The 22,758-nt window shown below is 37.5% G+C and overlaps 1 protein-coding gene across 3 annotated transcripts in view; it reads left to right on the top strand.

The window, feature by feature from the left end:
- Window positions 1–22,758, top strand: part of LOC104480437 (septin-2) — a 40,204-nt gene that overhangs the window by 115 nt on the left and 17,331 nt on the right. The window contains exons 1-10 of one of the 3 annotated variants that reach the window (XM_086761639.1): window positions 8–90; window positions 5,343–5,394; window positions 6,485–6,584; window positions 8,097–8,183; window positions 8,826–8,949; window positions 13,763–13,897; window positions 14,371–14,488; window positions 20,500–20,601; window positions 21,419–21,564; window positions 22,620–22,703. In XM_086761639.1, the coding sequence (XP_086617765.1) occupies window positions 5,368–5,394; window positions 6,485–6,584; window positions 8,097–8,183; window positions 8,826–8,949; window positions 13,763–13,897; window positions 14,371–14,488; window positions 20,500–20,601; window positions 21,419–21,564; window positions 22,620–22,703 (923 nt within the window). In that variant the 5' untranslated portion in view covers window positions 8–90; window positions 5,343–5,367. Of the gene's footprint in view, window positions 1–7; window positions 91–447; window positions 470–5,342; window positions 5,395–6,484; window positions 6,585–8,096; window positions 8,184–8,825; window positions 8,950–13,762; window positions 13,898–14,370; window positions 14,489–20,499; window positions 20,602–21,418; window positions 21,565–22,619; window positions 22,704–22,758 lie in introns of those variants that run through there. The other 2 variants (XM_086761641.1, XM_086761640.1) reach the window with 2 other exon arrangements.

Raw genomic sequence — 22,758 nt, 5'->3', positions numbered from 1 at the left:
TGGCGTGTGGGATGCGGGAGGGCTGGGCAGGGGGAGGTGGCGAGTCGCGGCCTGGCAGCCTGGCACCGGCGGAAGCAGCCGCGGGCTCAGGTAAGCGCCGGGAGGCCGGGCCATGACCTCTGGCCGGCGGGTGGGCGCCTCTGTCCCGCACACCACTCCGCCCGGCCGGTGCCTGCGCCCCGCAGCCCCGCGGGTCGGCCCAGCCCTGCTCTGCCCAGCCGTACCCTGCCTGCAGCCGCCGGCGGGGCGGGCTCGGCCCCGGCCGGGTTCCCGGAGCTCGCTCGCCACGGCCTCTGCTCCGTGTGCGGGCCTAGCGGCCCGGCTCCGGCCTCCGCTCTCTGTCCGGGGCGAGGATTTTGAAGGCTGATGTGTGAGGAGGGGAGAAGCGTATCGGGGCAGAACCCACGAAACCCCGCAGCCGCGTCCTGGGCCGTTTTACGCGCGGGTGTATTTGTTTTTAAAGCAAGGGGTGCGTTACTTTTGACATCTGGACAAGGCCTCTGTGCTGCTGGGATCTGCCTGGCGTGATGCGGCCGGGGATGCGGGGCGAGGATGGGACAGGAAGTTCTGTCTCTGCTGGGCATTCCTCGGATGCTTTTAATGTTGCAGCGCTGAGTGTGGCCAGCTGCTAGGGACCGGGGATGCTGCGGGAAAATGCAGAGCCCAGCGCTGCACAGAACGGCGCAGATGTGGTTTTTTTTTGGCGGGGGGGGGGCTTGAGTTATGCAGATTAGAGGCTGCGTGGTATCATGGGACTTAAGCATGGTTTGGAAGTGATTTGAAATACTAAATTATCACTCTTTGCTATGCATTGCCAGTATTGAAACGGAACTTTTAAATAAAATATTTAGGATTAGAGCTCTAGACTAATGTGTTGCTTTTTCTAGACCTTTTCCTTTTAAGAACAGTGCTCCTACATGATTCTTCTCTTCTTCTCTTGCTTAGCTCTTGCCTCCCTTTGCTGCGCGTATGTCTGTTCTTACGTCACAGAAGTGTAAGAGGGCTTGTAAAGACACAGAAATGTGGCTAGTTTTGATGAACAGCAATACATTCCCAATAGTAATCTATATTGTATGTCAGTGGTTCAAATGTGTTGTCAAAATGAAATCTTTAAAACTTAAGAACGCTGAATACTAATTCAAAGGCAAAGCAGTGGCATACACTTCGTTTGGTCTACCTGCAAGTGCTGTAGCTGTTTTGCTGTCGTTGTGGCATTTGCTGTTAAACTCTGTATTTGGTGGAAGTGATACAGTTATTTTCCTTGATAAGAGCAATGTAGAAATTTATTCAATTGTTGATGTGTAGAAAGGATTCCTTCCGTTGGTAACATCTGTCTCTAATGAGGAAAATGGAATAGTCTGGGATTGTTGGTATAGAGGGAGTGATGCTTCTCCCTGGTAGCTTCTGGGAGGAGGTTTCCAAACACAGAGATGAGGATGTGCTACAAACAATGCATGGCACAGAGAACAGGCTCTGCTGGACTCATTGTTTGATAGAACCGGGTGATTCGTTCAACTTTGACAGCATAAGCTACCAAAAATAAAGTGGTTAACTGCTTTGCATTTGAATACTCCTATATCCAATTTGGAATACAGTGAGGACATTTTTTATTTTCACATAATTTCCTTGTTTCTCTATATGCAAGATGCTTGGAGAAGTTCTAAATCTCTTAATTATTTACATGCCTCAGTACTTGCCTCTGACATTTCTTTGTGGGTTTTTCTAGGTCTTTTTGTGAGAAACCACAAATATTGGTATTTTACTGAGATACTCCTGATGTTTCTCTGTCTGCTTTAAGTCTGAAAACATGACTTCAGAATGCTCTTGTTGTAGAGACCATTTCCAACGCTTGGAAACCTACTTAAGTCTTTATTGCTTTCTGTAGTTCCTTATTAGGTTATTAAATACTTTTTTAAAAAGTATCTTGGATATGGAGAAAAAAAGAGACCTCATCTGCTATATCAGGAGGGCTGTTCTGCTTGTAGAGATAACTTTTAAGGTCACTCTGAAGTGATTATTTTAAAATGTTGTTTAATATCCTTATATGGAAACACTCCGTGCATTTTTCATAGCGTTTTCTTTGTGCTGGTTCCTACTGAGAAGCTCCCAGCCTGCCTGCTTCTAACAGTTTTCTTTTTACATCCTGACAGGAACAAAGGAAATGACCCATTTTCCTTCCTCTCTCTTTCTCTCTCACTGAAGTACTTTTCTTAGCAGAAGGCAGTAGGATGGCATGTTCCAGGCCTCTGTGTTTGTAGAGGAGGCAACCATAACTGAATTTAACAGTAATCTGCTTCCTTCAGTTGCCCAACAGCACGTTGTTTAGGATAGGAATTTGTTGGAATCCGAAATGAAACTTTATTACATTATCCACTGTTCAAAAACTGATTTGAACATTCCTATTCTGTAGCATTGGGTCTCCTTTTTCTGCTAGACCTGCTAAGTGAGGCCCACAGTTATTTAGAAGTAAAGTTTTGCTGCTTTTTGAAGTCGATACGGTTGTAGCTTACCTTTTCCTTTCTCTTTAAAATGTTTTGCTTATGCTGCTTTGCTCATCCCGTAGTGAGTGAAATAGTCCTTTGAAGATCTGAAGAAAACAGAACAGCTATGGCTTACTCTGTTTTGCCTCAGTTGTGATTTCATTTTTTTAAATTTTATTTTTGAAAACTGATTAAAAATTACACATTGAGACTATCCAGAGTGCTGTCAGACACTGAACCTCACGCTATTTTAATGTTGGACTTGGTTGTGTGCAGACAGACCTCAGAATTTTGGCAGTCATTGACGTACACTGTAGTCTGGTCCATTGACAAGTTATCACTTGTAAGCACGCTGCTGTAAGCGCTGTGGTTATTTGGTGCTGTAAGAAGATGTAACATGATATTTTGCTAATTCTAAGGTTTTGATTTTTTTATGATATAGTAAAGCTTCAGAAAGACAGCTTGTGGTCATCTGGAGAAGTTGGTTGAATGATTTTCTAGCAAACCTCATGAGGGCAGTATTAGGAATTGCAATGTGTTGAGGGTGATTAATTGAGGATTCATTTGAACCTCAGTGCTTCTTTTAGGTGCAGCAGCAGGTTGGTTTTTTTTTTTCTTCTGTTGTTTTTTTTTTTTTTTTTTTCTGTTTTCAGCTAACTTTTAATTAGAATATTTCTATTCTAACAAAGTACAGTGGGAAATAACTAACTGGATGCTTGTTGTACACAGACATATAAGCCTGCATTGCAGTCGTGATGTGATCGGAGCAGCTGTCCTGCAGCTTTGGCCACAGCAACCTTTTTGGTCAGAGTAAGACATAAGGTGAAGGTAGTTTGCTCAGAAGGAAACAGGCTTTCTGAGTCATGTTTGCGGAAAGATTTATTGTAAATTTAGCTTTTTGTGAGATGACAGACTAATTTTGAAGCCAGATGTGCCATAATCAGTTGACAATTTTGACTCCTCTGTTTTTAATCAAGTAGCTTGACTATTGCTACAATGGATGTGACTATACTGTCAGTTTAAAGCAGAAGTAATTGGAGAATTTGCCGTACATGTTTACATCTGAATTGTTCCCTCTTCTCACCTTTAACTACAGGCAGCTGCTCTGGGTCGCTTCTCATCTGGCGTTATTGTGAGAGATGGGTCAGAAGGTCTAGCTAGTTAGCACTCAGGCAGTGACTACTGATAAACTTTTCTAAACTTTCGAATTATGTTACTGATTTTGTAGACAAAGGTGACAACAGAGGTTTCCAAACATAGAAACAAGATGTAGACAGAGCAGTGAATTACATCTGTCAGTGAGGCTGTGACTGTCTTTCAGGGATCTGTAATGCTAGTTGGCTGGAGGCCAGAATGAGCCCTGGTGTATTGGTCAAACAAAAATAAGCTGTTTTTTCAAAACCATTCTTAAGGGATGTTTCTCAGGCTGTTTTGAGGAATACCCAATTGGAGGCAGTCATAAGATGGTTAGGGTCAGGACCTCGCTGTTTTCCAGGCAGTGGTTATATTGGGCTTTCATTAGCAAGCAAATGAACTGGAGATGGGGGAAAAGTAGTTGGGGGAGAGAAAAAACAACCTTTGCTTGCTTACAGGGTGACTGATGTCTACACAGCTGCCAGGATTTGAAATGTCTGCTTCAGGGCGAATGAAATGCCATGTGAGCTGAAGATGTATTTTCTTTACAATTCCAAGTTGCAACTATGCAAACTTTGACTTTTCCTTTAGTCCAAAGCTTAGCATTTCTCTGCTAGGATTTGACTGTGCAACTGCCAGTGTCAGACACTGGACTGTATCCTGCTAGAATGACTGCCGTTACCCAGCAGGAAAGCGTTTCTATCTGAACATGCAGGTGCCTGCATAGGTCACTTCCCTGCTTTCCTGGGCCAAGGGCTGCCTTGTCAACAAACCAAGCTGTGAAGTGCTCCTGCTACTTCTGCGTTTCCTGTCAGTGCTCTGTGGCCGCTCCGTATAAAAGGGCTTCACTATTGTCGTGATAGCTAATCTATAGCACAACTAACATCCTTGAGTAAAAAGATAAGGGCTTGCCAAAACCCAGCTGTTCTGGGTGGCTTGAAACTAAAGAACAAATCTTTTTGACAGCCCTTCGAATCAGGGTGAATTTTCATGTCCAGCATGGGTTAGCCAAGTGCCAAGGTTCTGTAATGTTTGGTGTAGTGTTCGCGTTCAGTGATAGCACCTTGAAGTGACAGACAATAATGTTGTAACCTTTACCCGGAAATCCCGTGGGTGTCCTGTTCTCGGGACGATTTTTGCTTGTGGTCGTAGTTCTCAAGTACAATTTTTTGGACAACAGATTACACTCACCTATTTGTAAACCATATTTAAAAAACATCTAATTTGTGAGTAGAAAGGGTAAAAATTGAAGGAAAAATGCTATTCTGTATAGGGAGTTTGGAACAGAGATGATTTGAATTTCAGGTTTTAATAGCTAATCACAGAATCAGAGAATTTAAAAGAAAAATTACATCAGGAGTACCGTGCGTACTCAGCATTAGCTTTCAGTAGATATTTTTCCTTCTTTAAAAACAGAGTGGATGAAAGATCTTTTAAGGATACTGAATTTTAGTATTTTAAGTTTTAAAAGAATCTTTTTGTTTTAAAACTTTTATGTATTTAAATGAAGTATTCTGGTTTTGATAATCCTATGTAATTTCTTTCCTGTGAATGGCTTCACAGAAGCAGCTGTTTTGATTACGGCTTGTTTATTCTGGTAACCTTTGAGTGTGTGACACTTCATTCTGCTAGAAAAAATGTGATTATTTTATGCAGTTGATCAGTTCAAAATGAAAATGAATGTAATCTTCAGGTCAGCTGATGTGCACTATGGATTTTATTTTCCAGTATCTGAAACTTGGAGTGACGAAACATGTCTCAGTCGGGTGAAAAAGTAAAGGTAAAGAGATGGCTGCATAGCCAAAATTTGTTTAGAATCTGTTCAGCTTCTGAAAATATCTGTGATTTTACTGAAGTGATAAAATAGTGAATAAATGTTACCTTATTGTTTCAGATGCATTTCTTAAAAGGAACTGTTTGATAGAAACAGAGCTTGCATGGCATTCTACTGATAGGCTTTTGGATGTTTGCCAGACGTTGAATGTTTACTTACACATTTAGAATGATTCCTTTACCTAAGGAAATTTCATTTGACAAACTTTCATTTCTAGTATTTTTGCCCATCTGGGTGGGTTTTAAGAGGTTTATTAACAAATAACTAATTGCCTTTTAACTTATTTCCCCCTATATCCCCCCTGCCCCACTGGAAGTGTGGCATTGTGTAAAAACTGTTCTCATCATAAACTCATCTGTGAGGAAAACATTTAGTTCCAGCTAGCTCATAGGTCCCTAAATCAAGTGTCTGCAGTTCTTCTGTAGGCTCCTGTTAGATTTTCAGACAATTGATAACAGATGGTGAAGCAGAATGCCCTTTTTATAGCTCAAATATCTTTGATAAGTTTTTCAGGCACGTTTCCTGCTTTTGTGTTAGAAGTTAATTATGAAGATAGGTGAACAGCTTAACAGGCAGAAGATAGATCTCTGTGTGATTGTATCTTGGTAAACTGCATTACTATACAATGTTCTTGGTTTTCTACATGTCAGTGGAGATAGTAGTAGGCGATATCAAATTTGAACATATTTTTTTGACCTCTAGCTTAAAATTGGATTAATCATAGTGTATTCTTGCAAGCTTGCAGATTTTGGTTTTTTTTTTGTTTTGTTTTGTTTTTTTTTTTAATCCAAGGTGAGACTTTTGTTTTATGTGTAGTCCAAGGTACTTAGCAGAGTTCTATTTATATCAGACTGCTTGGTAAATGGGCCTGTTTCAAGGTCTGCCTTGCTACAGCAGCAAAAAATTGTTTCATTCTCTATTTTCCCATGTGCTTTATATACCTCTGCACTTTATTGTATAGAATCAACTGAACTCTGTTTCAACTTTTTAGGGGGAAGGGGATCTCATTTATACTCAACTTTTGTTTTCTTGTCAGTTTTCCGACTCAGCGGGCTATGTGGGATTCGCTAATCTACCCAACCAGGTTCACAGGAAATCTGTGAAGAAGGGCTTTGAATTCACACTGATGGTGGTTGGTAAGTGATTTGTTTAAGTATTTTTGACCATTACACAACAACAACAACAAAAGTTTCTTTCACATAGATGTATGTTTTCCTATTTAGCAATTGACTGTTATACAGGAAAAAAAAAAAGCTTTGAACCTCCATACACTCTCTAATTAAATCTCGTACTGTTTTGTCATGTTTGGTAGGAGGGAGTATTTGTAGTGATTAAAGATGATGAGTTTGAGCCAACGGGACATTCTTGTATTCCTGACTCATCAACAGATGGTAGGGATAGTTGCTTAATCTTTCTTTGACTCCCGTTTCCCCAGCTGAAGGCATGGGTGCACATGGTGAATATCTTGCTGTTGAAATGCTGATGTGTTTCTTGTGTTTTCTGCTCTTCTGTACTGAGTCACTTTGGTATTATAAATAAACTTTTAATTTGCTTGTTCTGTGAATGAGCACCTGTAGGAGTCTTTGATGGAAAGTCCTTTAGGCACAAAGCTGTTTTAAGTGACATGTTGAATTATACTTGCATTGAATCAGTTTAATGTCATACGAGTGCAAAGGGAATCCACAGTGCTATCACCTTTTTGTAGCATTTACCTTGGAATTGCATATTATTGGAAAATGAAAATGAGAAGAGATGCATAACACTTCCTTCTTATTCTTTGAAGTACCTTCTGGGATTATTTGGTGACAAAGAGTTCAGCAATATCTGTAAAATAAATAGGTAATTTGTGATAAGTGTAGAGTTTTTTATTTCATGTAGCTTCTGATGATAAATACAGATAGCTTATCTCTAAGATTAGTTTAGTAGCATCTAAACATGGACAGTTGCTCTGAATGCTGACTCTGATTCCTTGAGTTAGGAGAAAAGTGACTTTTTAAAATTCAGATTTAGTAATTGCATTTACAGGTTTGACTTTATTGCTTTGATATAGGACAAAATTTGTATGAGCTAAAGTTCTAGAATTATGGAACTTCTCAGGTAAACTTTGAATAATTTTATTACAATTTTCCGTGTCATGTTTCATAGGGCGTATATGGCTCAACTATGCGGATGTAAAGCTTAACTCTTAGTTTAGGGTTGCTTTATTCATTCTCCCTCCTAAAAGTGTTCCAGGTTCAATTTCTAGCTTAGGAAAACCTTAAAGTGCTCAGAAATTTTCAGTAAGAATGTTAAAGCTCCTGATTTCGTGAATTTAAATGAAAAAAAGCTTTTATTTCCCTGAAGTAACCTAACTATCTCTAGATCTATAGTCAAAGTGCTGTATGACCTTTTAGCTTTTATTATGAAATCTGTTACAGTAAACTTAGCATTTTCATGTAATGTTTATGAAAACACTAGAGGCTTGTTTTTCCTGTGTTTTTAAAGTGCTTAGCTGAACCTTTGATGTTTTTATCTCAAAAACTAGGGTGGATCCTGATGAACAAATTATTTTTCCTCCTTAATGTGGGCTTGGAGAAAAAGGAGATGTTTTAAAAAGCCTGGAGTAAAAGGCTTATGTGCTTAATAACCTGAATTTTTTTTGTTTGCAGGTGAGTCGGGCTTGGGAAAATCCACTTTAATTAACAGCCTGTTCCTGACTGATCTTTATCCAGAACGTTATATTCCTGGAGCTGCAGGTAAATGTGGTTTTGCTGTTCCTCCAGCACACCCCCTATGAAATTTCATGTTCTTTCAGTTAACAGTGCTTCATTTTGATGATAACATCATCCATGACGCGCTTTCTTCATGCTGCCTAGACGTATTTTAATCCTCCAAATTCTTTTTTTTGAGCTGTCGTTTTCCCATTTAAATATCCCTTCAAAGACTCAACTTTTGATCTTTCTTCATCAATTGTTATTTAAAAAAATCCCAAACCAAACAAATCCAAACCTTTTAGGTGTCAGTATACCTAAACCCCATTTCCTCTAATGTTTTCTACCTGTAATGCCTTACATCCTGATTGGAGGTGTAAATACATTTTGACAAAGAATCTAGTGTGCTTCTGAGTACTATAATTTTTTATTTTTGTGTATTGTCGTGAGTAAATCCCCCTTTTTTCAGTTCATTACTTCGCATTTTTGTAAGTAAACAAAGTGTTAAATTTTTACTAGGTACGTTGGTTTTTTCTGGTTTTTTTTTTTTTGTTCTTCTTTAAAATATTTCATGTCATATAGGTTACAATACATCTCAGATTGCATTTCCTACTCTTGCTCTCTCCTGCAGGGGTTTCTGGAGCAATTGGTAGGCATAATAACAATCAAAATGTTCCTTTGTTTTAGAGAAAATAGAGAGAACAGTTCAAATCGAAGCTTCTACAGTAGAGATAGAGGAGCGAGGGGTGAAACTGCGTTTAACGGTAGTTGACACACCGGGATACGGAGATGCCATTAACAGCCAGGACTGGTATGTGTGTAAATGCTGTTTTGCTTGATAGAACTTGTATGTTATGCTAACACTATTCTAGTGTGTCTGTCTCTCTGAACTTAAGCGATTCAGCTGGTGTCTTTGGATAACTTTGAAGTACTAAAAGAAAGCAACAGGTTCATTATTCTTAACACTAATGGAGTCTTATCTTGAATTCATGATAGAGAGTCTCTTCTGAGTCCTTGCAGTTAAGCACAGTTTTCTAAGCACTTCTGCATTGAGTGCTCATCTTTGTATCATCAGTGACATAATCACTTAGTTTGTGTGAACTATCAAATCAAGCTTCTCTTATAATTTTTGTTGCCTGAAATACACATCCCTAGTAAAACTTTGTACAAATTTGTTTCAATTTTCTAAACACTTTTATATGTCTTTAAAGGCTTGGTTAGTATTCTCCAGGCTGTCTATGATACTCCCTCGAAATCAATGGCCTTTCCTCCAGTAAGGTTCTTTGTGACAAATACAGTCAACTTTTTGACTCCATAGCTGCTCTGATAGGCCAGAATCCTGGTGAAGGGAAATTTTTTGTTTGTCTCTGGCCCATCTGGTTTCAATGTTTTAAGACAGTACTTTTCATTCACTGTCCTTTATATGTGCTACTGGCAATCTGGATAGAGGTTTTTTTTTTTTTTTTTTTTTTTTTAATGATGAGTCACTACTTAGCTTTCTGGCCTAAATATCACTGATAATCTTTTAATGACTGAAATAATTGTCTGCAGATACACTGGACAACATACGTGATTGCTTTAGCATAAAGATAATGAAGAAAAAAATGGTAAAATAGCTATGAAGGAACTGGAGAGTTTGTAGCAAAATTAGAATTAATAAGTTTGTTCATAGATGTAATTTCCAAATCATCATCGTCGTGCGCTTTTCTTTAACTATGGAAAACTGATCTTGTGATAACATTTTTTAAATAGAGGTGAAATATATTAATGTGCTTACTAGGACGCCTGAATTATTCCAGTGCAACTAGAAGCTAAACTTTGAATTTCCACTTGGTGGTCTTTAAAGAAGTGCTAACAATACTTACTTAGCTTAGCAGTTATTTTTTTTTTTTTTTTGACTTTTTTTTTGTGGTAGTGGTGTTGGTAATCCTAAGGCAAACAAAGTGTCACTGTGCAGAGAAAGGGAGCATAAAGCTAATACTGGTTGTTTTGAGTTCTTCAGTGTCAGTTAAAGATCAGGAAGGAGGCAAATAACTGATAAAATAAACATCTATAATGCTGATAGAATGTTTTGTGAGCTTTTCTTGATGGAATGCTATGGTATCTGCAGCATCTGAAGAATAGTGTTACCAGACATGGTCTTTCTTTTCTTTCTATGGTGTACTATAGAAACAGCAAAAATGAAGGCAGTGAAGTTATGTAATAAACTAAATAAAAGTTTGGAAGTGATGCTGCAGTGGGATTTTTATTTTCCTCTCTCTTTTCCTCCTTCATTGAGTTGAAAAAAATTGAACTTTTAGAATAACAGTAAGACATCTTTCTGGACTGCAGCGTGGTCCTGCTTGTTTTGTGCACTGTTGACTAGAGCTTCCTTCCGCTGGAGCGAAGAGCTCTGCAGCCTGTGTATTGTGTTAGAGAGAGCTCTTCCTGTTGATTGTGTTCTAATGCTCTTTGTTTATTCTGCTAAGATGTTTCTTAGATACCTACGTGTTCAGATTTTTCCCCTTTCTTTTTGGAGTCTTGCTAAATAGTCATTCCACGATGATTCAGACCAGTAGAACAATTTAATAGTTTATATTTAGTTTTCTGTGACAAATCTTAAACATCAGAATACATTATGGGAACAAATAGTACTTACATACTACAAAACTAAAAGATGCAGTTAATGTTAATTGTCTCTCTGGACTCATTTTCTTATGTCACATGAAGAAAACTTTTGTTTGAGCTGTGATGAGTTTCATTTTGACAAAGTCTGTTAGTCTTTACAGGATGTCATAGGGACTCGGATGGATAGACTCTTTGTTTCAAGCTGCAGTCAAGATTAACCCGGTGCAACTACCTTCCTTCCTTGTTAGTTCAGAGGAAGCAGCAAGTTCATGTTCTTGAACTTATGTTTGTGTTCAGGAACATTTACTGCAGTTATAGTGAACCAGTAGATGGTGCTGATCTTGATCCAAATTTTATAAAGCACTTTTTTTGGGAAAGCTGCAATTTTTGCAGACTACCTGTTTTTCAGGGTGATGAATTTTACTAAGGCTATTTTTGAACAGAGGTAAGTCAAACTGACATGACGTCCCTAGGAGGGAGCAATTGCTGATCTTGTTTCACATATCTTTCTCTTGAGTAGGTTTCTGGATGGCTTTTGGTTTCTGTCTTTGCGTTGATGAAAGGGCTTAATTTTAGAGTTTTACTTTCAGGGATGGGAGCTGGGGTCAATTTTTGTGTGTGTTCCATTACGGAAGTGCTAGTACAGATGATGTATTTTCAGGACTTTGTCTAGAGTCGTCTCCTAGATTGGAAGAGTAACAATGTTCGATTGTGAAATAAGTTACTATAGACTTAGTACAACGCGTTTTCTAAAGTAGATTATTTTTTATTTTCCAAATGCTGTTGTACTTAAAACATCCTGTAAGAAAAAGTGGATGCTAACCACAGTTAACCGTAGTGATATTTTTTAGCTTCTTTGTGAAGCTTTAGTCCTAGCCGGAGTTTTGTATTCTAGAATCAAATTACACCTAGGTCTGCTCTTGGTGTCATTTTAGGCCTGTGTTTGGAGAATAGCTAAATTCTTTATGGTGGGAGGTTGGAGGCATAGAACGGCTCTTCCATGCATAAAGACATTGGGATCGTGAGAGAAGCATGTCCTTAAAGTGACATCTTTCATCAGAAAGAAGATAAAACATGTAAGGAGGGCAGAAAAAAAAAATTGCTTCATGCACAGATTTGAGATAAAATCTGGTCTCAAAAAGATGGTTGACAAAACCTGTTTACAGATTAACTGCTTAGATATTGCTGATCATATGCCTCGTTTTGTCTCGGTTGCAGGTCATTCTCTGACAACTGCTTTCTGACTGCTTCTAACTTTCTTTTTTTAGTGGTTTATGTGAAGTGGTATTTTGTGGTTTTTGGCAGCTTGGTAATATTGTTCATTTTCCCCCAATGGCCTTCAATGCGATGGTTGTGTTGTTTGCTGTTACAATACAGGATGTGCTATCTCTGAAGTAATGGTAGCACAGTGGTATAAGCCAGGTGTTTCCCGGAAGTCAGGAGGTACAGGACACTAACACCGTAGTTATGGGGAAAATTATAGCTGTTAGAGCTAGAAAACTGCACGTAAACTAATTGCATTGCCAGAGAAATGTGTAATAGTTGCTTTCCCATTGTTTGTGCTTGGTTTCTGTCCTAATATTCATGTGTCTTCAGTTTCGTTACCTTTCACCAGCTGATTGGAGAGTATCTAAAATCAACAGAACATAAACCATGTTGTCCTTTTTCAACAGATTTAGATATTAAGATGCTAGTTTTTAGAGTTGAGCAGCACTAAGGTTAAAACCCAGTAAATTCCATGTTTTGCTGTATCATCTTCTGTAGTATGACTTAGGACAGTGCAAATCTTGCAAAGATATAAATATGTGTATATATAGTCTGCTGTGGATTTATTCTTCCTTGATCAAAAAGCTTACTCAGCTTTGGAAAATCAAATTCCCTCCAGGATCTCTTCTATCATTCTTGTTACTTTCTTTCATTATATTCATTACAGCCACACAGTGCAGGGTTGAGCTTAGTCTGTCACAGTGTTTGCCATGATTCAATGTGTTAATTTTCCAGGTTACGAATTATTTTCTTGTGTGTGTCTATTTCCTCCTGAAATTTCTCTAGACAAACTTGCACTTTCTCAACGGTAGAAATACTATTTTTCAGGTTAAGATTTCTGCTCAGTTTTTCCCCAAGTAGTTTAAGATATGTTCATGACACACAATCATCTGCCTAATCTTATCTTCATCATTGTGTTCATTTCCCTTCCCCTGCAGTACTTAATATAAAAGGACACTTTATATTAATGTTGTTTGCAGGTGTCTACATGCTCTGGAATATCTTAAAACAATCTTCTTGGTAATGCATTGTGTTCTTTTTTTCTCTCTCTAGTCGCTGCTCTTTGTATCCGATTAATCTATATGATCAAATTTTGTGTTCCTTTACTTCTTTGCAGGGCATATTTTAAATTGCCTTGAACTAAGTAGGAATTATTTTTCTTTGCCAACAGAAAAGTATTCTGTAAGGTAACCAAAATAGCTTAATAAATCATGTGATGCTTTAGTGCATGACTTGCAAATGTATTTGTACTTAATTCAAACAGACTAGAAGACGAGGATTTGAATAGGTAACTATAGAAACCTATAGCTCTAGAGTCAGGGGTGTAAATCAAGAGGATATCCGGGATATGTCATTTGTCAGCTGGTTTAAAAACAAAACCTCACCCCCTACCCCCAGAAAAAAAGCAGAAAAATCGTCAGTCTTCTGTTCCTGTGTTGTTTCAGCACTGAGTGCTTTCTTTCTGAGCTTGCACTTGAACTTTTTATCCAGTGGACAGAGTAACACTTGAAAGTAGCTCTAGGCATAAATAGACACTTGGTGGTTGCTATGAAAATGTCTTTTTGTGTTATCAAAATACTTTTCCTTCATAGTAGATACAGTGCTAGGAAGTTGAATTTTTGTAGCAGAAATGTTATTAAAAGTGTGATTCTCCTCCTCCTGTTCTTATCTTTTCAAAATTATCTTTAAATTATTTTAAACCTGTTCTAAAATGCCTCTCTTTCTCCACCCCTGCCTCCCCCGCACCACAGCTTCAAAACAATTATCCAGTACATTGACAACCAGTTTGAAAGATACCTTCATGATGAGAGCGGCCTGAACAGGCGCCACATTATAGACAACAGAGTCCATTGCTGTTTTTACTTCATCTCTCCCTTTGGGCATGGGTAAGAAAAAGCTTTTGAGCTCTTGTAATTTAGGACGTTATATTGTGTTCATAAGTCTATTCATTACTTGAACTTGAAACTTAACTTTAATGTTAGTTGAGTTACTTCCTACACTGTTGAGTTAGTCATTGCAATTAAAATCATTTTTGGGGATTAGTGCTCTCCTCTGCTTTGTCCCCTTTTTGGCATTTAATATTGTTTTGAAGCAGTCAGTATTATGTTGTTTATCATTTGGAAACATGAGAGGTTATGATACCCGATTTATCTCATAGTGACAATTTTAATTGCAGTTCAACCTTTACACAACCAAGCTGATAAGCAAGTGCTCTGACTTGGTTTATTCTGGAAGTACTCTTTATGTAGATACTTGAAATAAATAATTTTTAATACATTTGCTCTGTTCAAAACAAACAAACGAAACCACAAAAACACCCCTTTTTTTCTTCTCCTTTTTTTTTTCCACTTGTTGGCAGGCTAAAACCATTAGATGTAGAATTCATGAAGGCTCTTCATGGAAAAGTCAACATTGTCCCTGTGATTGCCAAGGCTGACACACTGACGCTGAAGGAGAGAGAGAGGCTGAAGAGAAGAGTAGGTCTAACACTTGATCATGAGAAAAATGCAACCCATACAATGTTAAAGCCAAATATAAAGTTCAAAATTCAAACTGAAGAGGGGTGAATGATATTGGCCAAGGACCTAATCTTCAGGAAGTGTGAGGTGGGAAGTCTTCACTGAAGTCCGATGTGCTTTACCAGTTGCACTTGCCGAGAATCTGGCTGTTCTTGGCTTCGTCTATCTCAGCAAGCAGCACACTGCAATAGAGCAGGTTTTGAGCGAAACAGTTGGTAATGAGGGCTCAAGTCATCCTGAAATGCATGTAGTGTGGGTGTTTCAGACTAGCTCTCATTTAGTCCAGTGGGCTGAACGTCAATGAGTGGTGGGGAGTGCATTAGATACGTTCTGAGAATGTATCTTCAGGTTTAGTTTCATCCAAAAGAAACTTGGTTTGTGTACTCTGTGCTGCATGGTTTGTAGCAAAGTGTGGTTAGGTCGGGGTGATTGGAAACTTGCTTAATAGTGCACCCATGATACAAACTAAAACACCAATATAGAGCCAGGACAGTTGGGCTGTTGTAATAGCGGCATGCTCTTTGTAGCTCCTTTGTTATGGAACAATGTATGTTCTCTAGTATACGTGTTTTCTACTAGGTTATCTGTTCATGTGAAATACCAGGACGTACTCAGGGCTGCATTGGAGAAGGGCTTTCCAGACAGTGGTACTGAAATAAATCTTTTCTCATTGGAAGAGATACTTACTTGGAATTTTTTTTTTTTTTTTTCAAACCTTTCCAAGACACGCTAGCCTCTGCCATATATGACACTGTATTGAATTCTCCAGGAATAAAGTGCATATTTATGATTACACAAGTCTTTCACTTTAAATCTAACTTCCATTTAATCTCATCATAGAATATTCTGGCCAATGAATGTAAATACTTCATCTTTCCTAGTTTGTCCTCTTTGATTAAGAATGACTTTGTGCGCTTTCTTAAAGAAATAAATGAGAAGGTGGTGAGATTGTATTATGCTGAAAGGTGGTTCAGTAAAATTTATTGAGATCACGAGCCTTTTTCAGGTTGTGAAGTCTAGGAGATTTGAACCCTACAAAGCCTGTGAATTTTTACAAGTTTAAGTTATGCCTTGAGTAGTATAGAGATACTATATTGCACTAGAGTATGCAGGCTTTTTTTCATGGTAAGATTATATCTTAATCTTTTATATTACATCTTAATATCATTTTACATTACCTCTTTTTGATTTTCATAGAGGGCATGAAAGACGTTTTGATTGTGATCCTCTGGCTTCCAGTACTCCTTTAGAATTATTATTGTATCTTTATTCCAAGGGCTTTTGTGTCGGGGTGTTTTTCTGTTTTCTTGAGGAGGGAGTACAACTTTATTTAACTGGGAAAATAGTATAGTTAAAATCATGCTTACATGTTAGCTGAAGTTGAGTTAGCTGAACTCAACGTAAATTCAGAGCATTTGTTTGGGGTTTTTTTTTTTTTTTTGGTGAACCAGTGCTGCAATCAAAAGTGTGACTGTAGTTTCTGTAGGTATGTAAGCAACTATCATTTGGCAAGGTTAAGTACTGCTGGCATTGCTGTTGTGTTTGTATAAAGCTCAGTGATGTAAGAAAACTTGCCCAAGAAATGGAATAAACTCTCTATATCTGAGGAATTTTGAAGTGGGGACAGTTGTGACTGTATGAACCTTGTCTGTAATGCAAACACTCACTGAAGGTATTTATATAAAAGTGACCAGCTTTATGATGAACTAGGTGAAAGGGGGAAGGAAAAAAAAAGGTCATTCATTGAGGTTTGAAAGGACCTCTAAAAATTCTGTCCAGACTCTTGAGCTTTTATTTTGTTCTTCCACAAATGCTATGAGGACATGACAGGTACTGTGAGCAAATTGAAAGAATTCATAAGGAAATAACAAAGCAGAGATGTGGCTGCTTGTGCTGGTTTTACTGTATCTTTTTCGATGGCTGTACTGACTTGTGAAAGATACTTATCTGATAGTAATATTGTTTGTGGAGCTGCTGCTTTTTGTAAATAAACTGTATTTGATCTTTCAGCAGTGTACTTCAGGCTCAGCTTTCATAGGTACTTATTTCTTGGTTCAGTATTTGGTAGCAGAACGATGTTGACAGATTTGAAGCAGACATTTGTCAATTATTTGGTAATATAATTCACTGGGAATCTGAATGTTCTGCTTTATTTTTCCAATACATAAAATAAACTGATATAAAATAGGTTTTAGCTACAGTAATCTTTCACAAAAGCAGTTCTTAGGTGAAATGGAGAGGAACATACTCTTACCAGGCTTCAATACTTGCTGTAATTGTTTTGGGAGTCTTTCTTCAGTGCTACTTTTATCTGCTGCTCAGTGACCTCTCTTAGGATCAAGCACAGCATGGTGCACATGCTATTTGACACTTGCTTCTGTGTATCGTTAACACCAGATTTTAGCTGAAACATGGCAATAGTGCAAGCAAACGTGTTTCGCAGTGTGAATTTGGAATTGCTTCTTTTTCAGTACAGTCCTGTAAGTGATGTTAGATTGAGGGTTTATGATGTATGTTTATTGTGGAAGATGGAGATGAATCCCACTTTACAGATCCTGTGATTAACTGATTAATTAAAGGCAGCCTCTCTTGACCATGTTCAGTGCTAATCTAGGTCTAGTTCTTTCTAGTTTGAGAAAAGTTGCTTTTAACTGGTCTTTAAAACAGTCTTCAATTACATGTATGAACAGCTCATTTATACATTGACTAAATGTAACGGCGTGAATGGCGCTTATGCTGTGGTCTGAAGGAGTGGTTAGGAAACAGGTAAGCAAGTCTTCATTATTTTTGTACTGCTAGCAAAGGTCACTCTACAAACGGAGTTTATTCTAAACTGTATAATGTGGTTCCAAAGCTTTGAAAGTCTAGCTACTGTATATTGTTCTAACTCAAAGCATCTTGGCTAACAGAATCTCTAATCAAGAGTAAGAATCAAAATCCTGCTCTGCTGACGCAGCCTGAAGCCTTATTTTTTTTAGATGTTTCTGCCATTTGGCTATCAATCTAAAGTCAAATGTTTTTGTTTTGCCGCTTTGGACTAAGCAGCAAGATTGGCTTGTGGTGCTTGCAAAGGAAACCCAGCTTGGAGTAATTCCTGTTTGGTCTTTCTGGAATTCAAAGTTGTTTTTTAAAAGTCTTGAGTGGGAAGAAATGCAAGGCAGTTTCACAAGCTGTGCCATGCAAGGCTGCTAAGGAAACCTGCTCAAAAGAATGACTTCATGAGAGGGGAACTAATATTTTGACTTTTTTTTTTTTTAATTTCCCATGGGAAGGCTAATCTTTAGGAACATAGAACCCTCTGAGGCCAATAAAATTCAGATTTAAAGAAGCAAAATGCTGTTCATTGTTAGGACCATAAAATACAGTTTGTTTTTATTGCAATTCTTTTTCCTTTCAGGAAAACACTAGGTTTTACAGCTGTAATATATTATTCTGGCACCCCATGTTGTCAGCTTTCCCGTTATTGTTTCACTTGCATTTTATCTTTAAAATCTCAGCCAGGTTAAATGTACTTTCTTGTTTTATGCAGCTCCTTAAAGGCATTGCACAGCAGCACTGCCCCACCTATCCCAGCTGTGCATGTTCTATTATCATTTGGTGACCATTAGTTATCTTCCATTTTGCAAAACAGTAATAATATGTATTGATTAAAATGTAATTGTGCAACTGTAACTGTTAATTGCTTTTTGGCAACACTTATTTCCAAATTTCTTTTTTCTTTTAAAAATAGTGCTCTCTGTGTTGATGAGAGCTCATAGAATTTTATTCAGAGTGTGCGCATGTGTGAGCACAGGGGATGTTTACATACCTGGCAGGAGAACATTGTCATGGGAATAACTGTGGTTCATACATGGTCATTCCTCTTCTCATGGTGTGAGGGATTGTTTTATGTTAAGAGCTGTTTAATAATCAAGCTCTAGTTGGACAAGCTTTATTTATACCGTAGCTATCGGCTGCCATCTCGGCAGAGGATTGAGGGACCCGACAATACTATGGGAAGGCTCATTAAGACCTCTCATCCATTTGGAGTCTCCTTGGTTTGTATTACCAAGTTAATGTCTCGTTATATATGTGGTAACATCAGCACAAGTCCTTACATAGGCTTTTGTGAATATTTTTATGATTACATCAACACCCCCCTAATTTTGCCAGACTTTGCCTACTGTAAGAGTTCATTACTGCAGCAGTGCTGCTGCTGGTTCAGGTGCCAGTTGTGGGGTTGCAGTTGCAAGTCATTATGGAATACTAACCTAGGAAGATTTCCTTTTTCTGCGGAGACATCCAAGATCTCTTCGAAGAGAGTTACTGTGGAATCTCAGCATTCTTTGTGCTGTCCTCATACTACCGCACTTTCTTTAGTGAACAAAAATCTTGGCAGTGCATTTGATGGGATTTCTGACTTAAATATTTTTAATAAGATGGCAGTAGAAGCATTCTCTTCAGTTTTGAAGAGAGGATTGACTTGTACCACCTTTTGAAACTGCCAAAGGTCTGGAATTATGCTAGCTGCTTACTCCTGCTGTGATTTCATTAGGAAAAGAATGTGTACAGGAATACAGATAGTGTATTTTTAATGTTAATCTCAGACATTAGTGACAGTACAGAAAACTGTTTATGGATGTTTTTTCTCTTAATGGGTTCTGAATAACTTTCTCCAGTTTAAGTGGAAATAAACTTCTGTCTTTTTGATTCAAGAGACAATAGGCACTGTCTTTTAAATTTTTGTACATATCAAATACACAAAAATATGCTCTGACATGAGCTGCATGATTTTGATGCTGTAACTAATGAACCCCTTCTATGAATTCATTGCTTTTACTTATTTTTTTCATATTAATTTCACTTTGGTTTTGTCTCCTTCTGTTTCTGGCTCTATGTAAATCTTCTGGGTTTTCTTAATGACTTACTTGCTATGTTTTCTAAAAATGCATTTATCTTTTGTGCCTTTCTTAAACTTTTAAGCCTGTGTTATTTGGCACTTTGGACATTGAATCAAGTGCCTATTTGTTAGTCTTCGAAAAGCGCTGTGCAAGAGTGGATTGTGTTACTAATATTTTATTAGTTACGCAGGTAAGATTCATAGCAAATTTGTATTCTAATTCTGATGTTTATTCCCCAAGTACAACTACAGATTGTTGTCTGAAGGCCTTGATTGCATCTTGGTTTATTTCTTTTAAATCTTTATTTCTGTTTTGTGTTTCTTAACAAAATATGCTAGTTAAGGTCAAATGCAAAGAAACATACATTAGGAATGTCAAAATTTAGTCAGTGAGTCTGTTTCTCTTTGAGTGGACAGATGAGCTGCTGTTCATGTTTAGCCATATCTGATTTTGCAGATTGTATCATGGATGGATTACAAACAGTTTAATTCAGAGGTGATTTTAGCAAATGTTTTGGCTTTAAAAAATGTCTGTTAGTAAGCTCTCTGGTTAGCAAATCTCAGCAATGTTTTTATGCTGCTTTTTTTTTTTTTTTTTTTTTTTTGCAATAGTAAAGTAAAATCTTTAAAAACTAATGAGGTGTAGTGTAGGCATCTCTTCTTCATTTTAAGGATGTAATTGATTTCCCACGTAGTATTATTCCTTTCTTACATTTCAAAACATATAGGTTACTTGCTGAGTGCTTTTATACCTTGAACTGTTCTTTCTGGGATATTTATGGATTTGAGGTTCAAGTCTCTGAATGAAGAAAAAATTAAAAATGCTAGTTTTTTTTCTTCATAGGTAGAATGAAGTTAATGACATGTAAAATAGTCTTGTGGGATGGAAACTAATTTGGTAGTACATAAACTCAAAGCATAAGTAATAGCAATTTCTGCTAATGATTTTTTTTCCTAAGCATTGTCAAACTACTTAAACATGCTGAGTTTTTTAGACGTGGCAAGCTAGTAAATTGTGTATATATTTTTAAGTTAATACCTCTTCAATGAAATAAGAATTTATTATTCTTCCTTTTTTTGTAAACTTCAGGTTCTGGATGAGATCTCTGAACATGGCATTAGGATTTATCAGCTCCCTGATGCAGATTCTGATGAAGATGAGGAGTTTAAAGAACAAACCAGAGTTTTAAAGGCAAGTTTCACTCCTAAGTTATTATTTTACTGCAATAGTTCTTCAAGCCTACAGTATGCTTAAGGGTACTTTATTCCTTTATAATGTGTCAAAAATTCAAGTTTTCTTTGGATGTTGACTCTGAATTATAATAGTTTTTATTCCAGTCTTTGCTTCATCAGAATTCCAAATGTCCTGTGTTGTGACTTTTCTTTTTTATTTTAAATCTAAGCAACTCTTCACCAAGGACTGTGATTTATACTCTCTTTTTCTGACTCAAACCTTTTAATAAGCAAGTGAAGAGAGAGAATGTGTGTGTTATAGTTACTGTACTAATTAGCAACTTTCCTCTTGTTAGGGCAGATAATAAAGGTTTTACTGAAGTAATTTCCTCTGTGCTGTGATATTTGTGAAGGTGCTTGAAGAATATATCTGAAATTCTCTCTCTAGCTACTTTAATCTGTATCTGAAGTGTTTCTGTTGGCTATTTTCCATGTATGATGCTGTGTCAGATGACACGTTATGCCCAAACTGAACTTTAACAACAGTCAAGTGTTCCTAAAGCAAAGCATCATTTCCTTTTGTGCCTCTGTTAAGACAAACTGATTCTAACAAAACTACAGGTGTTAATAATGAGAGGTTGCATTGTCTGGAATAGGATTTATTAGTTTCCTGATGTAGAAAGATCTTAGTAGAGTGAATTTGTCAACATTTCTTCTCCCTCTCTCCTATATGTTACATAAATATCTCTGTGCTTTCTTTTAAAAGAAAAACAAAACACAAAAAGGTAACTAGTCAGAAATCAAAACAGTAACTTGTTTTGCTCTGTCTCAACTAGGCTAGCATTCCCTTTGCTGTTATTGGATCCAATCAACTTATTGAGGTGAAAGGGAAAAAAATCAGAGGTCGTCTGTATCCCTGGGGAGTTGTTGAAGTTGAAAATCCAGAGCACAATGATTTCCTTAAGCTGCGCACAATGCTGGTGTGAGTAATGGTAAAATTATCCCATCTCCTGTGGTGACGTAACTGGTACAGTGACTAGAGAGTTAGAAGAATATTAACTCCTTAATTTGAAAGTAGCTGTGATGGCAGAGTAGAGTGACTTTTTATTGTGTGTCCACCTCCCCGAGCTTGTTTTGCTGCTGTAATCCTCTGATCTCTGACTTCAGAAAATACTTTGTGTTTTATGTTGTCAGATAGATATGACAGTTTTTATGCCTTATGAGAACTGATTTGATGGCTTTACATATAAACTGAAGTTTTCTTACAGTGCAGTGGGTGGGGCAGAGAGGCTTTTAAGATATTGCTGAAAGTGATTGTTTAAACTGTGAAGAGTATTCTAAAGGCAGAGCTCAGTTTTCTTGGCAATATAGCAAATCCTATGTTAAATATCATCCCTTACCCCTTTATGGTTTTAGCTGATGTGGATATTCTGCTTGTGTTGTAAGTGATTGTTTGTTTTAATGATGTCTTGCTTTTGTTGAAAATATAATTCTGTTGTGCATTTCTGATTTCAGTCTCTACTGGGCAGGGATTGCCCTCTGCTGGTCATTGGCAGCAAGTGTTTTTTTCCTTTTGGGTTTTTTTTTTTTTTGCAATTGAAAATTGTTACGCAATGTCAGCTGTTACGTGAGCGAAGGCGCTCCACCTACTTCTCAGTTACAAATTATACTTAATAGCACTTAAGAGTCAAAAATATTTTGAGAATTAAAGTATCTTTCTGAATAACTTTCTTCGCAAGGTTCTTAACACTGCAAAGACTGGTATAAACAACTCCTATAAAGTAATTAGTGAACAAAAGGAGGAGAGCATACTTTGGGTCTTTGAAGAATATTGGTGGGAAGGCACTTAAGTATGAATTAAAAGACCAGTAAACATGAAAGCAGTGTTCTGGCTAACTTTATGGCAGGCTTAGTTTGTAAGGATTATTTTTCCAGTAAATACATCCATTATATAAAACAAAAATCAAACATAAAAGGGTGTTTTTCTTCCCTTTGACAAGAAGGACAAAGCGTTCAATAGCCCTTTGTATGTTCTAGAACGCACATGCAGGACCTGCAGGAGGTGACCCAAGATTTGCACTATGAGAACTTCCGTTCGGAGAGGCTAAAACGAACTGGCAAGTAAGTATGTGCGTGCCTTTCGGCTCTGCTGCTTGTGAGTCTCTTCTTTTTCCAC

The sequence above is a fragment of the Chlamydotis macqueenii genome, chromosome 17, assembly GCF_036417535.1.
Source record: "Chlamydotis macqueenii isolate bChlMac1 chromosome 17, bChlMac1.mat, whole genome shotgun sequence".
Lineage (NCBI taxonomy): Eukaryota > Metazoa > Chordata > Aves > Otidiformes > Otididae > Chlamydotis > Chlamydotis macqueenii.
The sequence above is the reverse complement of the archived record's forward strand: the minus strand, read 5'-3'. Positions and strand labels throughout refer to the sequence as shown.